This window comes from Pipistrellus hanaki (assembly GCF_964339955.1).
Source record: "Pipistrellus hanaki genome assembly, chromosome: 19".
In the NCBI taxonomy this organism is placed as follows: Eukaryota; Metazoa; Chordata; class Mammalia; order Chiroptera; family Vespertilionidae; genus Pipistrellus; species Pipistrellus hanaki.
The window spans coordinates 22825936-22849179 of record NC_140521.1 but is presented as its reverse complement, the minus strand read 5'-3'; the positions used below and the strand labels follow the sequence as shown (position 1 = coordinate 22849179).

The 23244-nt window shown below is 61.5% G+C and overlaps 1 protein-coding gene and 1 long non-coding RNA gene across 2 annotated transcripts; both read right to left on the bottom strand.

The window, feature by feature from the left end:
* Nucleotides 1-1008: 1008 nt before the first annotated feature.
* Nucleotides 1009-23123, bottom strand: GLTP (glycolipid transfer protein). Its single transcript, XM_084867594.1, has 5 exons — nt 22890-23123; nt 6876-6934; nt 5773-5906; nt 3543-3693; nt 1009-2097 (listed from the first exon to the last, which is right to left on the bottom strand). Exons 1-5 carry the CDS (start codon nt 22990-22992, stop codon nt 1915-1917), a joined length of 630 nt encoding a protein of 209 aa, XP_084723720.1. The 5' UTR covers nt 22993-23123; the 3' UTR covers nt 1009-1914.
* Nucleotides 2749-3536, bottom strand: LOC311613568. The gene is made up of 3 exons (XR_014793478.1): nt 3334-3536; nt 2969-2999; nt 2749-2847 (listed from the first exon to the last, which is right to left on the bottom strand). It is a non-coding gene; the product is annotated as an uncharacterized lncRNA (long non-coding RNA).
* Nucleotides 23124-23244: the final 121 nt, after the last annotated feature.

The following is a 23244-nucleotide window of genomic DNA, read 5'->3' as shown; positions in this document are numbered from 1 at the left end:
TATTTCTAGGAAACCCTAAGGGGGGGGGGGGGGGGACTAAAGAGCAGCCCTAGCAAGTTTGGCTCAGTGGATAGATAGAACGTCAGCCTGTGCACTGAAGGGTCCCAGGTTCAATTCCGGCCAAGGGCACATGTCCAGGTTGTAGGTTCGATCCCCAGTGGAGAACGTGCAGGAGGCAGCTGATCAATGATTCTCTCATTATTGGTGTTTCTCTCTCTCCCTCTCCCTTCCTCTCTGAAATCAATAAAAACATATTAAAACACACACACACACACACACACACACCTAAAGAGCAGGTTAACTTAGAAAGATGAGAATTCCTACCACCAGCAATGTTAGAAGACATGATTACACCAGAGACAGTAGAAGCAGTTCAAAGGCCCATCTCCTGGCCATAACAGAGGGAGCCTTCCGAAGTGGGTGTTCGGTTGAATTGTGCACAGGACCCTTGAAGGTATTCCATAATTTTCAAGGTCAAGTTCAAGTCCCTTGGTAGCATATCAGACACACACACACACACACACACACACATACCCTGCTCTAGGTCAGGCCACCAGGCCTTTACCTTTGCCCTTTCTCCTCCACCGCCGGCTCCCTAGCCCCTTCCATCAAGGCCGACTCCCCAGGCTGCACTCCAGAGTGTGGCCTCAGCAGTGTCCCCAGGTCCCTCAGGCACTGGCCGCTCTATAGCATCACTGTTGATTCCCTGGGCCATCTTGCCACTAGACTACCAGCTCTGTGAGAGCGGGAATTTAGTAAAACGAACATGGCCCCTCCATTTAACCCTAGTATCAGTAAGCAGCACCGACCCATATACAGTGCAATTTCAACTGATCATGGGATTGGGGACGCAACAGGGGTTGGTGGGGACTGAGGGAAAGTGGAGAATACATCGCCCACTTATCCTGTCCAGGCAGGACAAACACTAGGAAAAGGTCCCTGGTTGGTCCCCCGTGGTAACCTGTAACCCAGGAAGAAAACGACTCAGGAACTAACACAGCACATAGATGTGATTCCAAAATAGAGATTTATTCATTAAGAATTATTTAATGTTTGCATAAAAATCACCAATTGTTCCTCATTGGGTTTTTAACACACATGAATTCTTTGGGGGTCCCTCTATTCGCCCCAACACTTTCAAAATACAGCTCTTGTGAGTGCCAGGAGGGACGGCTAAGGCAGCGAGGTGTTTCCTGGTCTCGGCATCGGGGGCTCGTGGTCTCCCCCTGAGAGAGCACACACGATAGGTAGTTTCTTAGGCGGGCAGCTGTCCCTGAAGGAAATACTTAGGCAGAAGAATGCAGATTCAGTCATCTGTGGTCAGTCACTCATGCCTCATAGCTTTAAAATAAAGTCCCCTTGGTCAAGGTCATCAAGGGCTTGCTGGTTGTTTTCAACTATAAAAAAACTGTCTGGAAAAGGACAGTGGGAAAGAGTAGGGGTCTATGCTGACAGCGCTGTGAGGCTGGGCTGCGCAACCACAGGGCACACAGCGGTCTGCGCTAAAAAATCCCGTGATTTCCAATCAGACTCCTCGTGGTCCTTACATGATCCGAAACATCACTGCACCAGATGCTCGTTTTTAAGATGAGGTGTATGACAGGGCTCCCCAGGGTCACGTACCACACAGGGGGATGGGGATGGGAAACCCTAGGACTTGACGTATTAGCAACATTAACTGGTTTTTATCACACTGAGATGGAGGCAGCCGGTCTTGCTGCCTGGAATTAGAGGTGATTCAGAAGTAGGGTGGTTATTTATTGCTCTGTTAGGATAGACCCCAAAAATGACTTTTCAGAAACCAGGGCCATCCCCCGCAGCCCCCGCCGGACCGCGGGCCGCTGGGGGACGCAGCCAGGGCGGCCGCGGCCGTTCACAGTGGTCTGGCTCTGCTGGGAGTGCCAGCCGGGCCGCCTACACCTTGTAGTTGAGGTCGGCGTTCATCTTGGTGTACATCTCGTAGATGACGTCGATGGTGGCCGTGTAGTTGACCAGGAAGAGGCGCACCTTCTCCAGGCACTCCTCCTCTGTCACGTTCTGGCCCTTGGAGAGCGCCTTCAGGAAGTCGGACTTGTAGGGCGCGGCATAGAGCGCTGCCTGGCGGGCGAGAGGACGGGGCAGTGTTAGGGGGCGACCCCCCGGGCCAGGCGACGGGGCTCCGTGCTGGGCAGGGTCTGTGCTGACTGTGGACTGAAAGGGACAGGTCTACCCCCGCGAGGGACGGCAGGACGGACCCCAGCTCTGGGGACAGACAGACCCGGGTTCTCCAGCTTGTGCCGCTGGTTAGCTGAGAGCCTTGAACAAATTACTTAGCCGCTCTGGGCCTCCGGCTCATCATCTGTAAATGGGTGGCCGGCCCCCAGCCGACTGGGTGGCTTGGGGAGGACTAAGGGAGGGGTGCAAAGTGCTCAGCGTGGCGCCGGGCACACGGGAGGCGCTCAGCTCAGGGGGAGCCTGCTCCGGACAAGGTGAGCTGCTTCTCCGGAAAACCCACTTCCGGCGCAGGGAGCGGACCGCCAATCCGTGGCCTCTTTTGTCCGTTAGGAGGCGACACTTGCCTCAATTTTAGGGCCTCCTGACCCTTGGAAAGGTGTCAGAGAACCAGGAATTTACAGAATTTCCGAGCCAGGGGGGAAAGTATGCTACCAGACAGAAGGGCTACGAGTTTGATGGGGAGAGGAAATTACAAACAATAACGGTCATTATGAAAAGAAATAGTAACACCTGCGTGGCCACGGAGCATCTGGCGTGACACCTACGTGGCCACAAGCATCTAGCGTGACACCTGCGTGGCCACGGAGCATCTGGCGTGACACCTGCGTGGCCACGGAGCATCTAGCGTGACACCTGCGTGGCCACGAGCATCTAGCGTGACACCTGCGTGGCCACGAGCATCTAGCGTGACACCTGGGTGGCCACGAGCATCTGGCGTGACACCTGCCTGGCCACGGAGCATCTGGCATGACACCTGCCTGGCCACGGAGCATCTGGCGTGACACCTGCTTGGCCATGAGCATCTAGCGTGACACCTGGGTGGCCACGAGCATCTGGCGTGACACCTGCGTGGCCACAGAGCATTTGGCGTGACACCTGTGTGGTCACGGAGCATCTAGCACGACACCTGCGTGGCCACGAGCATCTAGCGTGACACCTGTGTGGCCATGGAGCATCTAGCACGACACCTGCGTGGCAACGAGCATCTAGCTTGACACCTGAGTGGCCACGGAGCATCTGGTGTGACACCTGTGTGGCCACAGAGCATCTGGCGTGACACCTGCGTGGTCACTAGCATCTGGTGTGACATGTGCGTGGCCATAGCATCTAGAGTGACACCTGCGTGGCCACGGAGGGGCTCTGAGGCGGAGCCGCTCACAGTGCCTGAGGGAGGCCCTCAGCGCAGCGGCCCCCCAGCCGGGAACCCTCCCTGAGTCCCGGACGGATGCAGGCTCGGAGGGCCACAGCGCAGGCAGGAAGGCGTGGCGTGGCGAGGGTGGGCCCCCAGCCGGGAGCCTCCGGGGCGGACGAGGCGGGCTCCGGCTCACCTGGAAGATCTTCTGCACGATCCAGCCGTGGTACTTCTTGAGCGCCATCTCGTAGGCCTTGGTGGCGTTGACGCGGATGAGGTTGGGGTGGCTCTCGTCCCGCTCCCCGTCGCAGATGCTCTGCAGGAAGACCTGGATGAAGCGGAGGCCCCTGCGCCCAGGAAGGAGACACAGCCGTTAGGACGCCCGCTCCGGGCAGGGCAGGCCGACTACCCTGAGTGAAGCACCTGCTGTGAGCCGGAGTGTGTGCACACGAAAGCATTTTATCTTTACACCTGGCTTCCATGTAACGTGACCACCCGTCTCCCAAGCACCTTGTCCACACCAGGCCCAGCTGTGGCTGCTGGACGTGTCCCTTCTGGGAGGTGGGCTCTGGGCCTGCCTTGTCCGTTTCCTCGCGGAGCTGCAGACCCGCCAGCCTCTCCCGCCTCGGCCTCACCCGCCTCGGCCTCGCCCGCTCTGCCTGGGACCTCCCATCAGCCCTGGCCGCCGTCCCCAGGGAGCCTCCCTGACCTCCGCTCCAGCTCTGACACCTGCGTCAGGATCACCCGCCCGACCGCGACCCTAAGAGGCCGTCCTCGTTCCACCGGCCTCCTGCTCGCGGCACCATGGGCAGCACACGCAGGTGCCCGCCCCCGCAGCCGGCTCTGCCCACACCCGTGCACACCCCCCCTCCTGGTCTCAGCAGCGCCCTCTGCTTCGTCCTGAGAAAGCCGGGCCTGCGGTGGTGGGTGGGCCGAGGGCATTCCAGCTCCTCACACAGCCGCCGGGTGTCAGCTACAGGCCGCCTGCCCCATGGCCACACGCCACCCCCTCCCGGAAGCAGACCCTCGTGCTCCATTTTACCAAAGCAGCGCATGCGTGGGGGAAGAGGACTGGCTGAGGGGGTCTGGGCAGAGACGGGGAGGCGCACCCCTCCTGGCTCCAGGCCCAGAGAGAAGCAGCTCTGGGACACCTGTGGGGCAGGGAGGGCGCCGGCTTCACGGCACTGCAGGCTCCGGTGTTGGCACAGCTAACGGGGAATTCTGTGGCCGGTAGAGAGCAGCACAAGCTGCCTGGCCTCTCTCAGCCTCAGTGGCCTCGTCTTAAAATAGGAACAACTAGCCGGGACCGGTTTGGCTCAGTGGATAGAGCGTCTGCCTGCAGACTGAAAGGTCCCGAGTTCGATTCTGGGTAGGGCATGTACCTTGGTTGCGGGCACATCCCTGGTGGGGGGTGTGCAAGAGGCAGTTGATCGATGATTCTCTCTCATCGATGTTTCTAGCTCTCTAACCCTCTCTCTTCCTCTCTGGGAAAAATCAATAAAATATAAAAAACAAAACAAAACAAACAAACTTCTCCATATCTATTAAAAAAAAAAATAGGAACAACTATATGTGGATTCAAGTATTTGCTATGGGGACAAGATGTGTAGTGGCTGCGAGCACTGTCAACTCTGTGGTAAGATCATCTAAGTTCAAATGCCTCATCAGGATACCCTGTTCCCGAGACCCATGGTCGGCAAACTCATTAGTCAACAGAGCCGCAGTTTCCCGACCACTGCCCCAGACCACAGGACGAATTTGTGCAAATTGGATAGTTCCTTCTCCTTGAGATGCTGTATTCCTATCAAGAAGCTGTCATTGTCCACAATCTACCACGTGACCCGCCCTGAGAGGCCATCTCCCGCTCGGTCCCAGAAGCCCCCGCGGCCTCCTCGGTGAGCTGGGGTCACACGGCTCCTGACGCTCAGCACGTGACGTGCGGCCTGGCCCAACGAGCTCAGCACCACGCCCGCCGGCGCGGCTCCGTGGCTGAGCATCAACCCAGGAACCAGGAGGTTCAGTTCTCGGTCAGGGCACTTGCCGGGTTACAGGCTCGATCCCCAGCAGGGGGCGTGCAGGAGGCAGCCATCAATGATTCTCTCATCATTGATCTATCTCTCTCCCTCTCCCTTCCTCTCTGAAATCAATAAAAATATATATATATTTTTAAAGAGCTCAGCACAAGCGGTGTGCAGCCTGCTGGGACGGGAGCGACGCCGCGAGGAGCCCTCCGCCCGGGGCTGGTTCGCAGCCACGAGCCAGCGTGGGCACAGCTGAGGGAAAGGAGTGACTCCCTCCCGCCAGGGCGGCCCGCGGGCCGGGCAGGGCGGGTGGCTGTCCAGGGCAGGGCGGGCCCTCAGGACACAGCAGAGTGGGCAGGGCTGGCCCAGGACTCAGCCGCACAGCCCGCCACCCCGGCTCCTCACCTTTTCAGCCACATCAGCGCCAGCGTGGCCCCCACTTTGGGCCACTCGGCTCCGTACATCTCCTTCTCCGCCTCCAGGATGTTCTGCAGGGTCCGGAACTTGGCCGGGTCGGTGTTGTACACAGCTTTGATTTTCTGAAAGGGAGCACACGGGGATTCTCCTTGGAAAAGCTGTCCCCGCAGACGAGCGGCCGGCACGCTGTGGGGACGGCGGGGGGGGGGGGGGGGGGGGGGGGGGAGGGGGGGGGCACTCACAGAGCCTCGCTCTCCTTCCCACCAGAGCCAAGAACTGCGATGGGGCTTGTGCGACAGGAACCCCAGACTCCCCATTTCCTGAGCCTCCTCCCCACCCCTCTCCCCACCCCCGAGCCCTGCCTTCTCTGATGCTCACAGCAAGCCTCATGTGGCACTGTCATTACCCCACATTGCAGATGGGGAAACTGAGGCTCAGAGGGGCAGTGAGGTGCCCAAGGTGACACAGCAGGTTCCTGTCTGCCTGGCATTGAGGGGGGCCTGCACAGGCTGGCGCCAGAGGCCACATTCTCCAACCACAGCGGACAGCCCTCAGACACCACGTGTGTGAAGTTTCACTGTGGACAAGCGGAATATGCTCTTAGGGTTCAGAGATGTCCGGAAACAAGGCTCTGAGTGGGTCTGAATCGCACTTCTGCCATGTCCTTGCTGTGTGACCTCAGCTGAGTCCCTCAACCTCTCTGAGCTTCCTAACTGGTAAAATGGGGATGACCACAGAGCCAGCCCCAAAGGCTGCTGGGATGAAGAGATGAGATAGAGCAGGCCCTGGAAGACCCTCAGTGCCCTGAACTCCTGGCACCACAGACTTCTGCGTTTGGTTATTTGGAGGAGTGGACATAGGAACCAGTAGGTCCCGCCTCAGTGGGTTCCGCCTGTGGTCCCATTCGGGCTTGGTCTAGGGGGCAGGACTGCACAAGAGCCTGAGTCCGACTCCGAGGAGCCAGGGCCACGCCCGGCCTGCAGGTCTCCTTCCCTCCTCTGGCTGGGAGCCTGCGGCAGGAAGCGGCCGTGACGGGCAGGTTTAGATTCCGGAGGCGGGACCAGGGCTGCAGCTGCCGGCCCAACACGTACCGTGATGTTACCGCTGATGTCCGCCTTGATGGGCGTGAACACTGGGGACCCGAGGCAATCTGGGGAGAAAACGAGAAGAGAGGTTAGATTCCCAGGGGTGAGGAGGCCTGCGGACAGGAGGGGCGGCACAGGAGGGGTGATGTGTGGAGGGAGAGGCAGAGCTGATTCAGGTGTTAAAAAGGCTCCTGGGCAGGTAACCTGGCGTGCTGGGCTCCAGGTGAGGCCACTTTCCTGCTGCAGGACTTGTCAGAGCCTTTAAAACGCAACCCCTTCTGTCCTCAGCACCCTCCTCACCACAACCGCGTCTCCCACACCCTGCAATGGTGGGCCCGCTCTGCATCTGCCAGGCAGGCCACGCGCGGCCACTGAGCGCCGGAAACGTGCACCTCTCCCTCCTCTGAATGTAAATAGCCACCTGTGCCCGTGGCGACCGCGTTGGACAGCAACCCCTCCTGGCCAACAAGGCGGGTCACCGCTAATTAACCAGGAGGCCAGGAGGCAGACCGGGGAATCATGAGGTGGGAGGAGCGGGACCAGGCTCGTCAAAGTCCTTCTCACTCGCCTGCTCATAAGGAAAAACGGGGCTCCACGTTATGAGACTCTGCATAAAAGCCCAGGAGAACGCGCCAGCAGCGGCACCAGTCACGTAACAGACCGTGAACGTGGCCTTGGCCCTACGCTGCACGCTCTGGCGTGGGTGTGCATCCCGTTCCCTCCGCGCCTCAACTTTCCCATCTAGCAAATGGAGCCACAGAACCGACCGCAGAGGCGCTCCGAGGGAGACTTAAACCAGTCCACCTCCAAGACACAGTTTGTCCCCTTTGGAACCAGAAGATGCTCTTAACTGGAGGCATCTGTCATTTCTTGCATCCTAAAACAGGTGAGTTACTCAGATGAAGGCCTGGAAACCGGCCGTGCCTGGAACTCCAGGCTCCGTGTGAAATGTGAGCAGCCTGTGGCCCGCCTGCTCCTCCCCTCCTTTGTGACCCACTTGGCAGGCTGGCACGGGGATCAGAGGCACCCCCCCACGCCCAGGTCAGAGCTCCCTGCTACGGGCTTGGCACCGAGGAACCAGACGGGGAATGGCCGGCTCTCCGCTGGGCAGCTCAGTGTGGACTCACCCTCAGAGCCTCCGCACACCTGCCCATGCGGAGCCCACAGCCCAGGGACAGAGATGCCTGGCAGGCCCCAGTGGGTACCAGACCCACAGGAGGAAAACACGGGTGCCCAGGTCCCCTCGCCCCGGGCCGGGCAGGGCCTGGGTGGGCACACCGACTGACTGCATGGGAGCAGAGGGATGGCGCGAGGAGGTCTGCAGGCCAAACTCCATCCAAGGTGAATGCACACCTGGCCGGCCATCTGGAGCATTCTGGAACATCCACACCAAATGGCAGGAGGGTGGGTTAGGGATCCAGACACACTAAGCTTGACTCCTGGCCCCACCACTCCCCCAGAGCCGTCTCCTCGCCTGCGAGCTCGGCTTCCTCCAGGGTGGACAGGCAGTCATCGCACTCACTTCACAGGCTCGTGTTGGAAGTAAAAACCGTGCGGGGCCTTGCTCAGGGCCCGCACGCCAATGAGCGGACTTTGATCACTTCGGTGACTTTGGGTTGTAACCAGGTCCGTCCCACGGGCCAGCAAACGCCACAGGCGTCACCCAGCTCCCACCTCACACTCGGTCCCGCCCCGAACACCTCTCCTCTCCTGCCTCCTGATCCCCTCAGGCCGGGCTCGGCGCAGAGCCCTCAGGCTGAGGGTGAGCCCTCTCCCCTCAGCGACGGGCGTCTCTCGGGCCTGTGGGAGCAGACACACTGTCGCTGGCGCCTGCCCAGATGGCGGAGGAGCTGCCCCGAGGTGCTGGGCTGCGGGGGGCTGAGCATCTCTCCTGGCACTCTGGCCCCTGAGCCGGGCCTGCCACGCGCTGCCGTGAGGGAACCAGCTGCCATGAGGGAACCAGCGACTCTGCCTTGGATCTCGCCTGACATGCCCCGGCCTCATCCTGCAGAGGCCAGCCTGGGAGGGTGCAGGCCGCTGGGCCAGGAACATGTCCTCAGACGCTCACTGCTGCTCCCACAGGACGGCGCATCCACTTCCAGAACGCAAGGGAGCCAGGCCCGAGGGGCTGAGGTGGCGCGTCGGCCTCTGAACCAGGAGGTCACAGGGACGGTTCCATTCCCAGTCAGAGCACAGGCCCGGGGTGCGGGCTCGATCCCCGGAAGGGGACGTGCAGGAGGCAGCCAGCCAATGATTCTCTCTCATCATCCATGTTTCTCTCCCTTCCTCTCTGGAGTCCATAAGAAACATAAACAATCACCCAAGGGAGCCAGGATCGCCTCCGCCAGCGACGATTCCCCTCTTGACGGTGCAGCCCGGGACTGGGCCGGGGGTGACGGCTGGGTGGGGACCAGCCCTCCAGAGGGCGCTGCTCTCCGCTCCAGCCGAGGGCATCACCTCTCCCCTCCGAAGCGCAGGGTCCTGACGGTGGGCGGGCGGATGGGGAGTAAGATAGTTATGGTAGAATCCAGGCAGCAGGTGTAGGAGTCTTCACTGTAAAACTCTTTCAATTTTGGTGTATGTTAAAAAGGTTTATATGAAATGTCAGGAAAGGTATCAGGGTTGTTTCCTGCTCATGAAAGTCATACTTCTTCCTCCTGCGTTTTCTCCGAGTCCACAGGGTGTCACGGCGACAGCAGTCACACGTGTAGCTGCTTGCGGGCCATGCGTCCCATGGACTTGTGCTGTGAGAGGGCGGGGACCAGGTCACCTTGGTGCCCGCTGCATCCCAGGTGCTGGCACCCAGCTGGACCCCAGTGGGTGCTTAGCTGGCATCTGTGGCAGGAATGGTGAGTAGATTGTGGAAAACGGGAATCTAGGGGCGTAGCTCTTGCCGGGCAGTTTCTGGCAGTTCAGGCTGACCCGAAGCACTGGTTCCCAACACCCGTGCAATCAAGGCGGCCAAGGCAATGGGGGGGGGGGGTGGGGCGGGGGCTTGGCCCTCTGCCCCCCTGCCTGTGTGAGGACACAGTGGGGCTCCCCGGGGGCTGCTGTGAGGGGAGTGGGGGTGGGGGGCCGCCACCTGTGCATCATCAGTGCTCAGGCCCGGCCACGACCATGACTGCCTGCTACCTGCTGATTTCCTTTCTTTCTTTCTTTCTTTCACTATGTTTTTATTTATTTCAGAGAGGAAGGGAGAGGGAGAGAGAGAGAAACATCAATGATGAGAGTGAATCATGGATCAGTTGCCTCCTGCACACCCAGTACTGGGGATCGAGCCCGCAAGCTGGGTACATATTGAACCCGGGACCCTTCAGTCCGCAGGCTCTATCCACTGAGCCAAACCAAACCGGCTGGGCAAGGCGTTTGGTTTTGTTCTCCTGGCAGCGCGCTGTGAGGCTCAGGGTGTACCAGGCCCGCGGGAGCCGGCCAGCCAGCCAGTGGCTGTTACTATGCCTCGGCCACACACAGGACACAGCTTCTGCCAGGTGTGTGGGGGATGTGGGGACTGACTGTGTTTCCGGAGCTGGGAGGGGAGCAGGACGGGGTGGGTAGGGGGCGGGGGGGGCAGGGAAGTACCCGGAATTCACCTCCATGCGGGACCCAGAGGAAGTCGCCCACAGGGAGGCACCTCTCTGTCCACATACATGTGCACGTGACGTCAGCTGGGAGCATTGGCACATGAGCCATGTGACTGGGGGAAGCGGTGCAGAGCGCCAGAGTCGGCCGGTTCTGGGTTCGAATCTCAGCTCTGATGTGACTGGACGGGGTCGTAACCACGATGGGCTCAGCCCTCCCGCCACAGCCCAGAGGCGCTGTGCACACGGGAGGTGCTCCGAGCAGCCGGGCGCAGCCTGTCTCAGCACGACCGGCCGAAGGTTCTGGTCCTGTGCTTGCCTTTGGCGCCGGCGAGGCTGCCGAGCTGGGAGACGCCGTGGCCTGCCGGGTCACCCCGCGGGAGCTGAGGCCGGCCCCCTGCTCCCTCGGCTCTCTTCCCGCGTGCTCCCTCTGTGAGGTCAGCAAAGGGGGGGGGGAGGGGCAGGCGGCTCTGCCAGGAAGCCGGAGACGATGCTCATCCCAATAGTGTGACCCCGAGCCCAGCCCCAGCAAATTGCCCACTTCCCTCCCCACAGAGCCGCCCTGCCCCAGTGGCCGTTCTTGTTTTACCAGTTCTACGGTTGGTTTCCCCAGACTTGTTTTTTTTATTGTCAGCAAAACAGGCCTTTAAAATGCCACCCAGAGCCGCCCAGAGCTGGCTGGAAGGAGGAGGGAGGAGGGAAGGAGGAGGCTGGGCTTGGAGGGTTTCCTAATCCTCCTCTTACCCCCAGGAAGGAGGAAGATGTGTCAAAAAGAAACAGAGTAAAAACAGAAAACAAAAGAAAAACCAGATAGGATGCGTCATCTCCACAGAACCGCGCTCAGAGGCGCAGGCCCCTGGGTTCTCCGGAGCGTGTCTGTGGGGCACAGTTTCTCTGAGGCCGCCACTCCACCAGAGGCAGAAAGAGACCAGGAAATCTGATTAGAAACCCAGAACTGTCCTGTGGAGAAGCCCATCACCAGGCAAAGCCAAACGGCACCCCGACGGGCCAGGGGCTGGTGGGGTAACAAGCCTCACAGGCCACAGCCCATCCCTGGTACCGTAAAGAGCTCAAACCCAGTAAGAACACCAGGCCATCGGACAGACAGGCCATTCACAGAGCAAATGGAGACCCAGTCTCAATGCTAAATAAAACCAAAACCACTCTCTCCCACCTATCAATCTACGCCCCCATCGCCTTCTCTATGCAGCCCAGCGGAATGGAACAGAAGTCCCTGCTTTGGTGCCGGAGGGCCTGTGGGTGTCTAACTGGGGCATGGTGAACACACGGCCACGGCGAACACATGGCCACAGCAAACACACGGCCTCGGCGAACACACGGCCACGGCGAACACACGGCCTCGGCGAACACACGGCCTCGGAGAACACACAGCCACGGCGAACACACGGCCACGGCAAACACACGGCCACGGCGAACACACGGCCACGGCGAACACACGGCCACGGCGAACACACGGCCACGGCGAACAGAGCCCCCGATAAAGTGTGGCCCGGCGATGTCACTGCATGGCTTCACACGGCACGGCTTCGGGTTCTTAGTAGAGCTTTGCATCATTTTTAAATTATATTTGTATTGATTTCAGAGAGGAAGGGGGAGAGAGAGAAACATCAATCCTGAGAGAGAATGACTGATGGGCTGCCTGCCTCCTGCACGCCCGGGGAGCACTGGGGATGGAGCCCACGGCCGGGCACGTGCCTGACTGGGGATGGAGCCCGCGGCCGTGCACATGCCTGACTGGGAATCGAGCTGACTCCTAGTCCATAGGTCAGTGCTCAGCCCCTGAGTCACGCTGGCCAGGCTGCATCATTTTTAAAAACTCCTCCTTAGAAACGTACACTTGAAACCTACATGCTTCTATTAACCAACGTCACCCAGAAATTTAATAAAAAATAAAGTAAAGCCTCCTCTGACAGGTGGCAGGCGTGCCTCCTGCTTGGATTCCGCTAGAGACTTGGAAAACGAGTGAGACCAGCAGCAGCGAGAATCGTGGACGACCTCTGACAGCTCCGACCTCTGCCAGCCCCGCTGGACAGGGCCACCGGCTTCCTGCTCGGGTCTCTGCTGCAGTCCGGGTGGCGCGATTGCCCGGGCGCGGAATTCCCCGTGAGCGGGCAGTCACCACCCGCCACACAGTCACTCATTTCCTCTTTCTGGCTGCGACGGCGCGGGAAGCACCGGCCATCACGCTCTGAGCCGGACCGCACACATCTGGAAACCCCCACGCCTGCCCCTCAGACTGCGTCTCCACAGCGGGAGGGTGGGCGGGCCTGACCCTGCATCTCAGGACATTTTCACTTCCAGACACAGAGCGGCTGCTTTTACCGTACGCAGCTTCCCGGTCAGCCTGGGACTCGGGATAGGGCACCGAAGCCCACCCCCCGAGACTCGTTCACAAAGGCCCGGGTGCCGGGCACGCCGCTAGGAGTCTGGCCAGGGGAGGCTCCATTTCAAATTCAACGTTTATTTCTCAATAGCTGCTCAGAGGTTCCAGTGAGACATGGGGGCAGGGGGCAGGTTATCTCCACAGGCCTGGGTTACAGGGATCACACTGGGAGGCACTCAGATTACAGCTGGCGGAGGTGAATCATTTATGACCTGCGGGTGTGGGGGTGCTGTGGGTGGGGCGCCACGTGTGCGTGTGTGTGCGGGCACGTGGCACCTCGTGGCTCCGTTTGCAATAAGGCCTATTTTGAAGGACAAAGCCCTGAGGATGCCCACATTCCTAGAACCAAGGCCTCCTCCAAATTCCACTATCTAAAGAGGAAGGCATGTTCACAAAACATTCTAAAATGCTGCTTTCAAAAACTGCCTCCAGCCCTGGCCAATTTGGCTCAGTGGGTAGAATGACGGCCTGTGGACTGAAGGGTCCCGGGTTCCATTCTGGTCAAGGGCACATGCCTGGGTGGTGGGCTTGACCCCCAGTGGGAGGTGTGCATGAGGCAGTCGATGGATGATTCTCTCATCATCGATGTTTCTCTCTCTCTCTCTCTCCCTTCTTCTCTGAAGTCAATAAAGATATTTTTTTTTCTTTAAAATCGCCTCCATGACGTGCCAACTCCCTCTGTCCAGTCCCCCCTTTTGGTAAACACCAGCCTTGCGTGGGGAGGGCGGTGGGAAATGCCCTCTCGGCCCGCTGTGGCCTGGGAGGGACCTCCCTCTGAGCGCCCGCGCCCTCGTTACAGAAAGAGGTTAGCCGGGCCCACCACACAGGGCGGTGTTACCGGAGAGCACAGATTAAGGGCCACGCAGTTTCTGGCCTCCAAGATGTCCAAGTAAAAAGAAGGGGTTCGTTATGCTTGTTGTGGTTATTATTGTCATAAGTTATATCATCATTTTCATCTTTCTCAACAGGCAAAGCTTTTCTTTAGAGGAAATCTAGAGAAGTATGATTCCAGGGGTTAAGAAAAAGAGCGGGCGGGAGGGCAGAGAGGCAGAGCGAGAGAGAGGCGCTGGCTGATGGGCCGGTCTGAGTAGAATGAGCAGGAGTGGGGAGTGGGGGAGAGTGGACAGGAAGCCTGGGGGCCGCGGAGCAGGAAGTGATGCTTTCTCAGCGCAGGAGCCTGACCGGCTGCCTGACCGAAGAGCAGAGCGGGCTTATGGGACCCTGGAGAGGGCTGATCCGCTCGGGTACAGTTAACACCGTAACAACTAAAAGGGAGTTAAAAAGGCCGATACAAGTAGCACTGGAAGAAGGTAACGAAAGGAGTTAACAGGCCCAGGCCGGCTTTAAACTGAAATAATGAAAGCCACGGCCAGAGCCTTCCGTTCCACCCAGCTCACTGGTAAGCCCTGTCCGCACAGCGGAGGCCTGTCCGTCTGGAGACCCCCGGCCCCCGGCGGGTGCGGCTCCCAGCTGCAGGGCCGGCGGCTTCCAGGCCGGGGCCACGTCCCAGCTGTGTGACCTGTGGCCCCTCACCTCTCTGACCCTCAGCGATGGTGCCAGTTCCTCCTAAGAGGCCAGTATCAGGGCTGGAAAGGCGGTGTCGGCCGGCTCCATGTTGGACGCACGGAACCGCTCCAAACAGGGACTGCACGGCTAGGACAGGAGTCACGCCCGTCTCTACAAGCCCCTGACGGGCATTCTTCCCGTTCCATTCAGCGCGGCCCTGGCTCTCCCCTCTGCTCTGCCAGGCGCATGGCTGTGCCCAAGCCCCGGCCTCTGCCTCTGAGGCACCCACAGGGGAGGACAGAGGTAGGGGCTGAGGTCAGGCGCTGAGCTAGCAGGTGGCTTCCCTCCTGCTTCTCCATCCAGAAGCAGCGTGGACCTCAGCCCCTCACAGCCCCTGACCTCAGCCCCTGACCTCAGCCCCTGACCTCAGCCCCTCACAGCTCCTGACCTCAGCCTCTGACCTCAGCCCCTCACAGCCCCTGACCTCAGCCCCTCACAGCTCCTGACCTCAGCCCCTCACAGCCCCTGACCTCAGCCTCTGACCTCAGCCCCTCACAGCCCCGGACCTCAGCCTCTGACCTCAGCCCCTCACAGCCCCTGGGACCTCAGCCCCTCACAGCCCCTCACAGCCCCTGACCTCAGCCCCTCACAGCCCCTGACCTCAGCCTCTGATCTCAGCCCTGGCCTCAGCACCAGGCTCTCCCAGCCCAGGGTCACGGGGGTCTGATCCCCGTCACGGGGACGGTGCAGACGCTGCCACTGGCTGTGACAGAGGAGAGCGGGCCCGGCAGCCGGCAGCTCAGCAGGCAGCTGGTCACAGACCCAGAGGCCGCCTCCTGCAAGCTGCTTCCCCGGGGCTGTGTGGCAAGGGGCTGTCTAACACCGAGGCCTGTCCCCCCTGAGCACAAATGGAGCGGTTCTGGGCACCGAGCGCCAACATCACTCAGGAGGTGGCGCCCACCCCCCGGGAGGCCCTGCTTCCCGGAAAGTGGGAGCGGAGGAGGGCGTGGACACACAGCTCCGGCCCCACGGGGACCAGGACCCCAGTTTGGCTGAGGTCAGGGGCTGTGAGGGGCTGAGGTCAGAGGCTGAGGTCAGGGGCTGTGAGGGGCTGAGGTCAGAGGCTGAGGTCAGGGGCTGAGGTCATGCCCACACCCACGTTTCTCTCCGTTCATCTCAGGTGCTCGAGCACAGACCGCACCGGACAACAGACCAGGTTCAAGTGACTTCTCCCACTGAGACTTCAACCCAGCCCACCATGGCGGTTCCCCCACCGGCCAGGCGGGCACAGGGGCCGGCCAGGCGGGCACAGGGGGCCGGGAAGGCGGGCACGGGGGGCCCGGCCAGGAGAGCACAGGGGGCCGGCCAGGCGAGCACAGGGGCCGCCCAGGCGGGCACAGGGGCCGGCCAGGAGAGCACAGGGGCCGGCCAGGAGAGCACGGGGGGCCAGCCAGGAGAGCACGGGGGGCCGGCCAGGCGGGCACGGGGGGCCGGCCAGGCGGGCACAGGGGGCTGGCCAGGAGGGCACAGGGGGCCGGCCAGGCGAGCACAGGGGGCCGGCCAGGAGGGCACAGGGGGCCGGCCAGGCGAGCACCGGGGGCCGGCCAGGCGGGCACAGGGGGCCGGCCAGGCGAGCACAGGGGCCGGCCAGGCGGGCACAGGGGGCCAGGAAGGCGGGCACAGGGGGCCGGCCAGGCGAGCACAGGGGCCGGCCAGGCGAGCACAGGGGGCCGGCCAGGCGGGCACAGGGGGCCGGCCAGGAGAGCACAGGGGCCGGCCAGGCGGGCACAGGGGGCCGGCCAGGCGGGCACAGGGGGCCGGCCAGGCGGGCACAGGGGCCGGCCAGGCGGGCACAGGGGCCGGCCAGGCGGGCACAGGGGGCCGGCCAGGAGAGCACAGGGGCCGGCCAGGCGGGCACAGGGGGCCGGCCAGGCGGGCACAGGGGCCGGCCAGGCGGGCACAGGGGCCGGCCAGGCGGGCACAGGGGGCCGGCCAGGCGAGCACCGGGGGCCGGCCAGGCGGGCACAGGGGGCCGGCCAGGCGAGCACAGGGGCCGGCCAGGCGGGCACAGGGGGCCAGGAAGGCGGGCACAGGGGGCCGGCCAGGCGAGCACAGGGGCCGGCCAGGCGAGCACAGGGGGCCGGCCAGGCGGGCACAGGGGGCCGGCCAGGAGAGCACAGGGGCCGGCCAGGCGGGCACAGGGGGCCGGCCAGGCGGGCACAGGGGGCCGGCCAGGCGGGCACAGGGGCCGGCCAGGCAGGCACAGGGGCCGGCCAGGCGGGCACAGGGGGCCGGCCAGGAGAGCACAGGGGCCGGCCAGGCGGGCACAGGGGGCCGGCCAGGCGAGCACAGGGGCCGGCCAGGCGGGCACAGGGGGCCGGCCAGGCGGGCACAGGGGGCCGGCCAGGCGGGCACGGGGGCCGGCCAGGAGAGCACAGGGGCCGGCCAGGTGGGCACAGGGGGCCGGCCAGGCGGGCACAGGGGGCCGGCCAGGCGAGCACAGGGGGCCGGCCAGGCGGGCACAGGGGGCCGGCCAGGAGAGCACAGGGGGCCGGCCAGGCGGGCACAGGGGGCCGGCCAGGAGAGCACAGGGGCCGGCCAGGAGAGCACGGGGGCCAGCCAGGAGAGCACAGGGGCCGGCCAGGCGGGCGCAGGGGCCGCAGCAGCCCTCTCCTCTGCTGCCGCTCAGCCTGAGCGTGGAGCACCACGTGGCATTGGGCACACAGCAGGTGCTCCCAGAGGCCAGCGAACCTCACTCACTGCCAAGGGCACCTCCGGCTGATGGCAGCAAGCTGCCAGCTCCAGCATCACCAAAGTGCACTTGGGGTCTTCGCCCAGCACAACTCCACTTTTCTCCCACGGCCTCCATCCCAGGAGTGGTCTGTCCCCGCTCCCAGTGGCGGTCTGTCCCCGCTCCCAGTGGCGGTCTGCACCCGCTCCCAGCGGTCTGCACCCGCTCCCAGCGGTCTGTCCCCGCTCCCAGCGGTCTGTCCCCGCTCCCAGCAGTCTGTCCCAGCTCCCAGTGGTCTGTCCCCGCTCCCGGCAGTCTGTCCCCGCTCCCGGCAGCGGTCCGCGCCCACTCCCAGCGGTCCGCGCCCACTCCCAGCCTCCAGCTCTCAACAAACACCAACCGAAATGATGACTGGCCTGCTCTAGAGAGAGGGCTAATGTCCTCTGGTTTCTCTTCCTCAGGATATTCTATGTACAATGAGCAGGCGTTTGTATACATTTAAAAACAAAGCATGGCCGAAACCGGTTTGGCTCAGTGGTAGAGCGTCGGTCTGCAGATGGAAAGGTCCGGGGTTCAATCCGGTCAAGGGCATGGACATTGGTTGCGGGCACATCCCTGGTGGGGGGTGTGCAAGAGGCAGCTAGTCGATGTTTCTCTCCTATCGACGTTTCTAGCTATCTCTCTCCCTTCCTCTCTGTAAAAAATCAATAAAATATATTTAAAAACAAAGCATGGCACAGATGTCACTGGAAGGTGCTTGTTAAAATGGAGCTTGGGAACGTCTTCCTTTTCTGTTGTTAATCCTCACCCAGGGATATGTTCCCATTGATTATTTCAGAGGGAGTAGAAGGGAGGAGGAGAGGCAGAGAGAGAGAAGCATCAATGGGAGAGAGACACATCCATTGGTTGCCGCCCGCACGCACCCTGACCAGAGTTGGGATGGAGCCTGCAACTGAGGAATGTACTTGACTGGAATCGAACCTAGGACCCTTCAGGCCATGGGGCGGCGCTCTATCCATTAGCCAAACCGGCCAGGGCAGGCAGGGGGAACTTCTTACCCACGGACAAGGGGTGCGGCTGGGTGGTTCCCAGGGGCTAACGCAATGTGCCAATTAAAGGAAATGCGGTCGGTTCAGCCCACGCACCGAGGACTCCACACCCAGGTCTCCCATCGGAATTCCAATCAGCAGGAGAGGGGCCAGCTCCCAGGCCAATTATGAAGCACACGCCTCAGGAAACCTGCATGTCTGGTCTGTGCTCCCAGCATGTTGGACACGTCACAGTGGTGACAAGTGTTCAGTCACCAAGCTGGCTGGCTCCACGGGGTCTCCTCCTCTGCCAGACGGAAGGCAGGGCGGCAGGCAGGCACAGGGCACAGCACTCACAGGAGTCCAGAGGCCGGGGGTCTGGTCTGGCTCTGCGGTCACTCACAGCTGTGTGACCCTGGGCAAGTCCCCTAACCTCTCTGGCCTGTTTCCTGACTGTAAGGTAAGATGATGGTGTGCTTTCGGGCTGCCATGGGTCCCCCTAAACAGAGCAAGCATGAACCAAAGGGGTGGAAAACCATTCTTTGGGGGATTATTCTAGGACTAATTGGTTGCCAGATACCTGGACCGACCAATTCAATGGGAATCCATTTAATTAAGCCAAGAGGCCTGAATGAAGAAAAACGCTCCTGCAATTCCGATCTCAAAAACTGAGAGGTCAAACACATCACCTTCAGCTCCTGCATCTCCGGTTTCTCCCTGAACAGTGGGAGCTAACAGGTGTCCTCGCATGCATCAACTCCAATGGCCTATGAACCAGGTCACGATTTGATTCTTGGTCAGGGCACACGCCCAGGTCATGGGCTCAATCCCCGGCGGGGGCGGGGGGGGGGGGGGGGGACGTGCAGGAGGAACCCGATCATTAATTCTTTCATCATTGATGTTTCTATCTCTCTCTCCCACTCCCTTCCTCTCTGAAATCAATAAAAATATATTTTAAAAAAGAAAAGCCCTAGCCGGCTTGGCTCAGTGGATAGAGCATTAGCCTGTGACTGAGGGGTCCCAGGTTCGATTCCAGCCAGGGGCACAGGCCTGGGTTGCGGGCTTGATCCCCAGCTGGGGGTGTGCAGGAGGCAGACGATCAATGATCCTCTCTCATCAATGATGTTTCTGTATTTCTGTGTTTCTGTCTTTTTCCCTTCCTCTCTGAAATTAATAAAGAAACATACTATAAAAAAAAAAAGAAAAGAAAAAAAAGAAAGTAAGAAATCTGTATCTGGACTTGAAGGGGAAAACTGTATTGTGATCGATTAATAATGTCTGCCGTAGGTCTAGGCTATGGATGATGTATTATAATTTGGTCATGTATTATTATTTAGAAAGGGAAAAGCAAAAACACTTTTAGGAAGAACCCAGGAAAAAGTGGAAGTGGAACGAAAGGCCTTTGCTCGGAAACCAGGCACTGAAATAGCTCCAACTCTGCACGTGACAGCGCCTGGGAGGCTGGGCTTCGGGAGGACTCCCTGGGGGAGGGCCCCAGCTGACGGCTGAGGATGAGGAGACCCAGCCAGGCGAATGCAGGCGGCGGGCTGGAGATGCGGTGCGCCGGGCTCCATCCACGGATGGCCTTGACCATAGGTGGGGAATGGCTGCAACACAGGTTTCAAGTCGGGGCAATAGGGAGCCATTGAGGCTTCTAGCCAGAGGGTAGCAAGACTAAATGGCATCTAAGTCTCTCACTTCCTCTCTCCCCTTCCTCTGCCCGCCAATGGGCAGTGCCCTGGAACAGCTGGAAAACTGACCTAAAAGAGGAGCGAGCAGGCCTCACGGAAGTCAGGTGCAAGCTGATCGTCCGAGATGAGATCCGATTACGGGGTCAAGGAGGAGAAAGATGGACAAGCTGGCGGGAGCGATTCAGCTGGAGATACGGAGGAAGGGCTGGCCTGGGATGCTCTAAGTCCCTCTGACCTGTGCCCGGAGGACCGGCATCCGCCCACCAACCCCGTCACCGGCTGCACCCCCGGTGCTTCAGAAATACGGCTGCTCTGGGGACTTCACTTCTGAAAATCAGAGATAATTCCAACAGCAGGGGCTGGTGGAATGAACTGTGGCCACAGTCAGAGGAGGGAATGCTCGGCCGCCATGAAAAAGATGACTGACGTGGAAAGATGGCCACGCTGCAGTGTTAGTGGAGAAGCAGCTGGTGCATTCTCCCCTGGAGATCGACAAACAAGGGGACTGGGGGGAAACCAAACACTCTGAAATGTCGGCAGAGATTCTCTCCTTAAAAAGCCCTCCTCACAAGGCCGCACGAGGACTGAGGGAACCGCTCCGCCCGGAACGCCGAGCACATAGTAGGTGCTCAATAAAAGACAGGGCGCGTCCTGCTGACCATGTCTGCTGGCTCAATTTTCCTTCGAGAGACAGATCTCCCTTGCAAAACTAGATACTTTTTAGAAACACAGCTTTCAGCCCAAAGCTATATCGATATCGAGAGCAATGGCTCTCACCCAGGGGCGATTCTGGCTCCTCACAGGTATTTTTGGTTGTCACGACTCAGGTAGAGGTACTACCGGCATCAAGTAGCCGAGGTCAGGGCGGCTGTTAACACCTTACAAAGCCAGGAGCCCCATCACAGCCCCGAGGTCAGCAGCGCCACACAGACACCCCGGCTGGGAGGGAGCGGCCACGGCCTTCTGCCTTCCTGCCTTCTGGCGTCCATCCCCCAGACCGCCTCCGTCCGGAGACACCCGCCACCCAGACCGCCCGGGGACCAGACAGAGCCCCTGAGTCAGAACCGACTGCGGTCTGCCTCGACCCCGGAGCCTAGAGAAAGGCCGCCGGGGGAGCACCTCAGGAGAAGTCCTCCCCAGAAGAGGGAGGGCTCACAGCGGACCGGCGCTCTTTGGATGCTGAGCATTCTCCGAGGCCGGCCCCCGGCTTCTGTGTAAATGGCGCTTCTGTGCACAGACGGACGCACTGCATGTGACTCGCAGCCAGGACAAGGGTCCTTTGAGACTGGGGAGTGGGGGGTGCTCTTCAGGCCTGGCAGCAGCTCCCTGCTGGCTCAGACTGCCACCACCCGCCCCTTCCCTCTGGAACCAGCCGGGTGATCGCACCCACGGAGGGGACCCCCGCGCGCAGACTGAGGGGCGGCCTCGCAGAGGGAAGGGGGGAGAGGCCTCAGGTGCTCCCCGGCCCGGCCACCACTGGGCCCAGGGCAGGTGGGACCACGAGCTTCAGCGGGTGCTGGGTCCTGTCCGGGCGGCTGCTGCCTGCCAACGGCCACAGAGCCAGGTGGGGGCGTCCCAAGAACTAAGTCACCTCCCGAACCTCGGCCAGGAGACACGGGGCTCCGGCAGCCCTGGGTGCTGACAGGAAGAGAGCGGGCTCCAGCGGAGCACCTGCCGTGTGCCAGGCACGGTCCTGACACGGGGGAGGCAGCAATGGACACGGGTCTGGGGACCACACAAACAGGGCCATTAGCCTGGTTCAAACATTGATTGATCGCCTCCTTACTATATAAACTGGATCCAGGGACTTAAACAATAACACCCCACCCACCCAGCTAAGATCTCCTTGGCACCAAGGCCACACGCCTTACATATACCATTTCATCTACCGCCGCTCCCCCTGGAGGTCAGCACCCCCATTTCACAGATGGGGACACTGAGGCCCCGGAGGTGAAGGACACAACTCCAGGCAACCACAACCACCCCAGGGCTCACGCCACTGTGGGAACTACTGCCCCCAGTGAGCCCTGGTCCCCACCCGGAGCCAAATCTCGGCAGTCTCAGTGCTAAGGTTCTGTCGGTTGTCGGGTTCAGTGGACTCTGCCCTGGGCACTGGTGTCCTCCCAGGTCACCAAGTGACCTCCCAGGTCAGGGCACAGGGCAGGTCCGGAGGGAGAGAAGAAAGCCGGGCTCGGGTTACCCCCTGTGCCAGGACCTGACCGCAAAGGGCACTGTCTTCTGTTTCCCATTTTCCATCCAGGCCTGGGCTGGGCTGCGGGAGGAGGAAGGAGCCTGGCCTTCCAGCATAGGGACTGCCTCCCAGCGCTGAGACCTTCCTGGGTGGTCAGCTGGGGGAGGGGTCTCTCACAGCCCACCGAGCACCCAGTGTCTGACATCACCCCACAAGGCAGCCCCCACCCCAGTCCCGACCTCTGTTCTGAATGAGAAAAAACTTCAGGCGGTTCCCCTGGAAAGGGGGCTTCCAGTTTTGTGACTCGTTTTCAAAAAGCCCCTCCTCACCCTGCCCAGCCCCTGCCTTGGAGTGTGTGTGTGTGTGTGTGTGTGTGTGTGTGTAGGGGGAGGAAGCGGGAGGGGGGAGAGGAGAGGGGGAGAAGGGGTGGGGGTCTTTGGTCTGGAATGGGGGCAAGCTGAGGGATGAGGGTTCACAGGTCCCCGCGGGAGAGGCTGGGAGAAGTTAAGGAAAAGGGAGGGAGGTGACAGCGTTCTAAAAGGGAGGGAATGACGGGGTGGGGGTAGAGGAATGTGAGGGAGAAGCGGTCGGAGGCTCCGGGGAGATGGAGGGCTGCGGAATCGGGGTCTGGAGGAGAGAAGGGTGTTCGGGGAAGTGGGGAGTGGAGCATGGGGTCCCCCGGTGGGTACGGCGGACTGTGAGGTGTCCGGGAGAGACGGGGGTGTGGGGGAGATGGAGGGTTGGGGACCCCGGGGAGAGCGGGGAGGGTGCGGCATGAGGGGGAGAAGGTGAGCGGCCGGACAGGGCGCGTGGGGCGCGTGGAGAAAGGGGGCCCGGCCCGGGATCAGGACCCGGCAGGGCGGTGGGGATCCTCGGAGGAGGAGGACTCACCGAAGAAGGGCGGCAGGTGGGACACCGCCTCCAGGAAGGGCCCGGTCTCGATCTGCTTGTCCGCGGGCAGCGGCTTCAGCAGGTGCTCGGCCAGCAGCGCCATTTCGGGGTCGAGGCCGGCGGTGATGCCCCAGCCGGCGCCGCGGGCGTCCACGCCGCCCCCCCGGCCGCCGCCGTCCGCGCCGGGGCCGTCACTCCCGCCCGCCGCCGCCTCCTGGGACGCCAGCGTCGCCACTTCCGCCCGCCGCGCCGCCCGCGGAGCCGAGCGCCGAGCGCCGCCCGCCGGCCGGGGACTAAGGTGCCCGCCGCGCCGCCCCGCCCCGGCCGCCCGCGCCCAATCCGCGCCGGCCGCCGC

Bases quoted from the DNA above. Each gene is read 5' to 3' on its own strand.
- GLTP (XM_084867594.1), bottom strand. From the start codon at position 22,992: ATGGCGCTGCTGGCCGAGCACCTGCTGAAGCCGCTGCCCGCGGACAAG. The intron at 6,935-22,889 runs GTGAGTCCTCCT...TTTTCTCCCCAG, and splicing joins CCACCTGCCGCCCTTCTTCG to ATTGCCTCGGGTCCCCAGTG. The intron at 5,907-6,875 runs GTACGTGTTGGG...GCTCCCTTTCAG, and splicing joins ACATCAGCGGTAACATCACG to AAAATCAAAGCTGTGTACAA.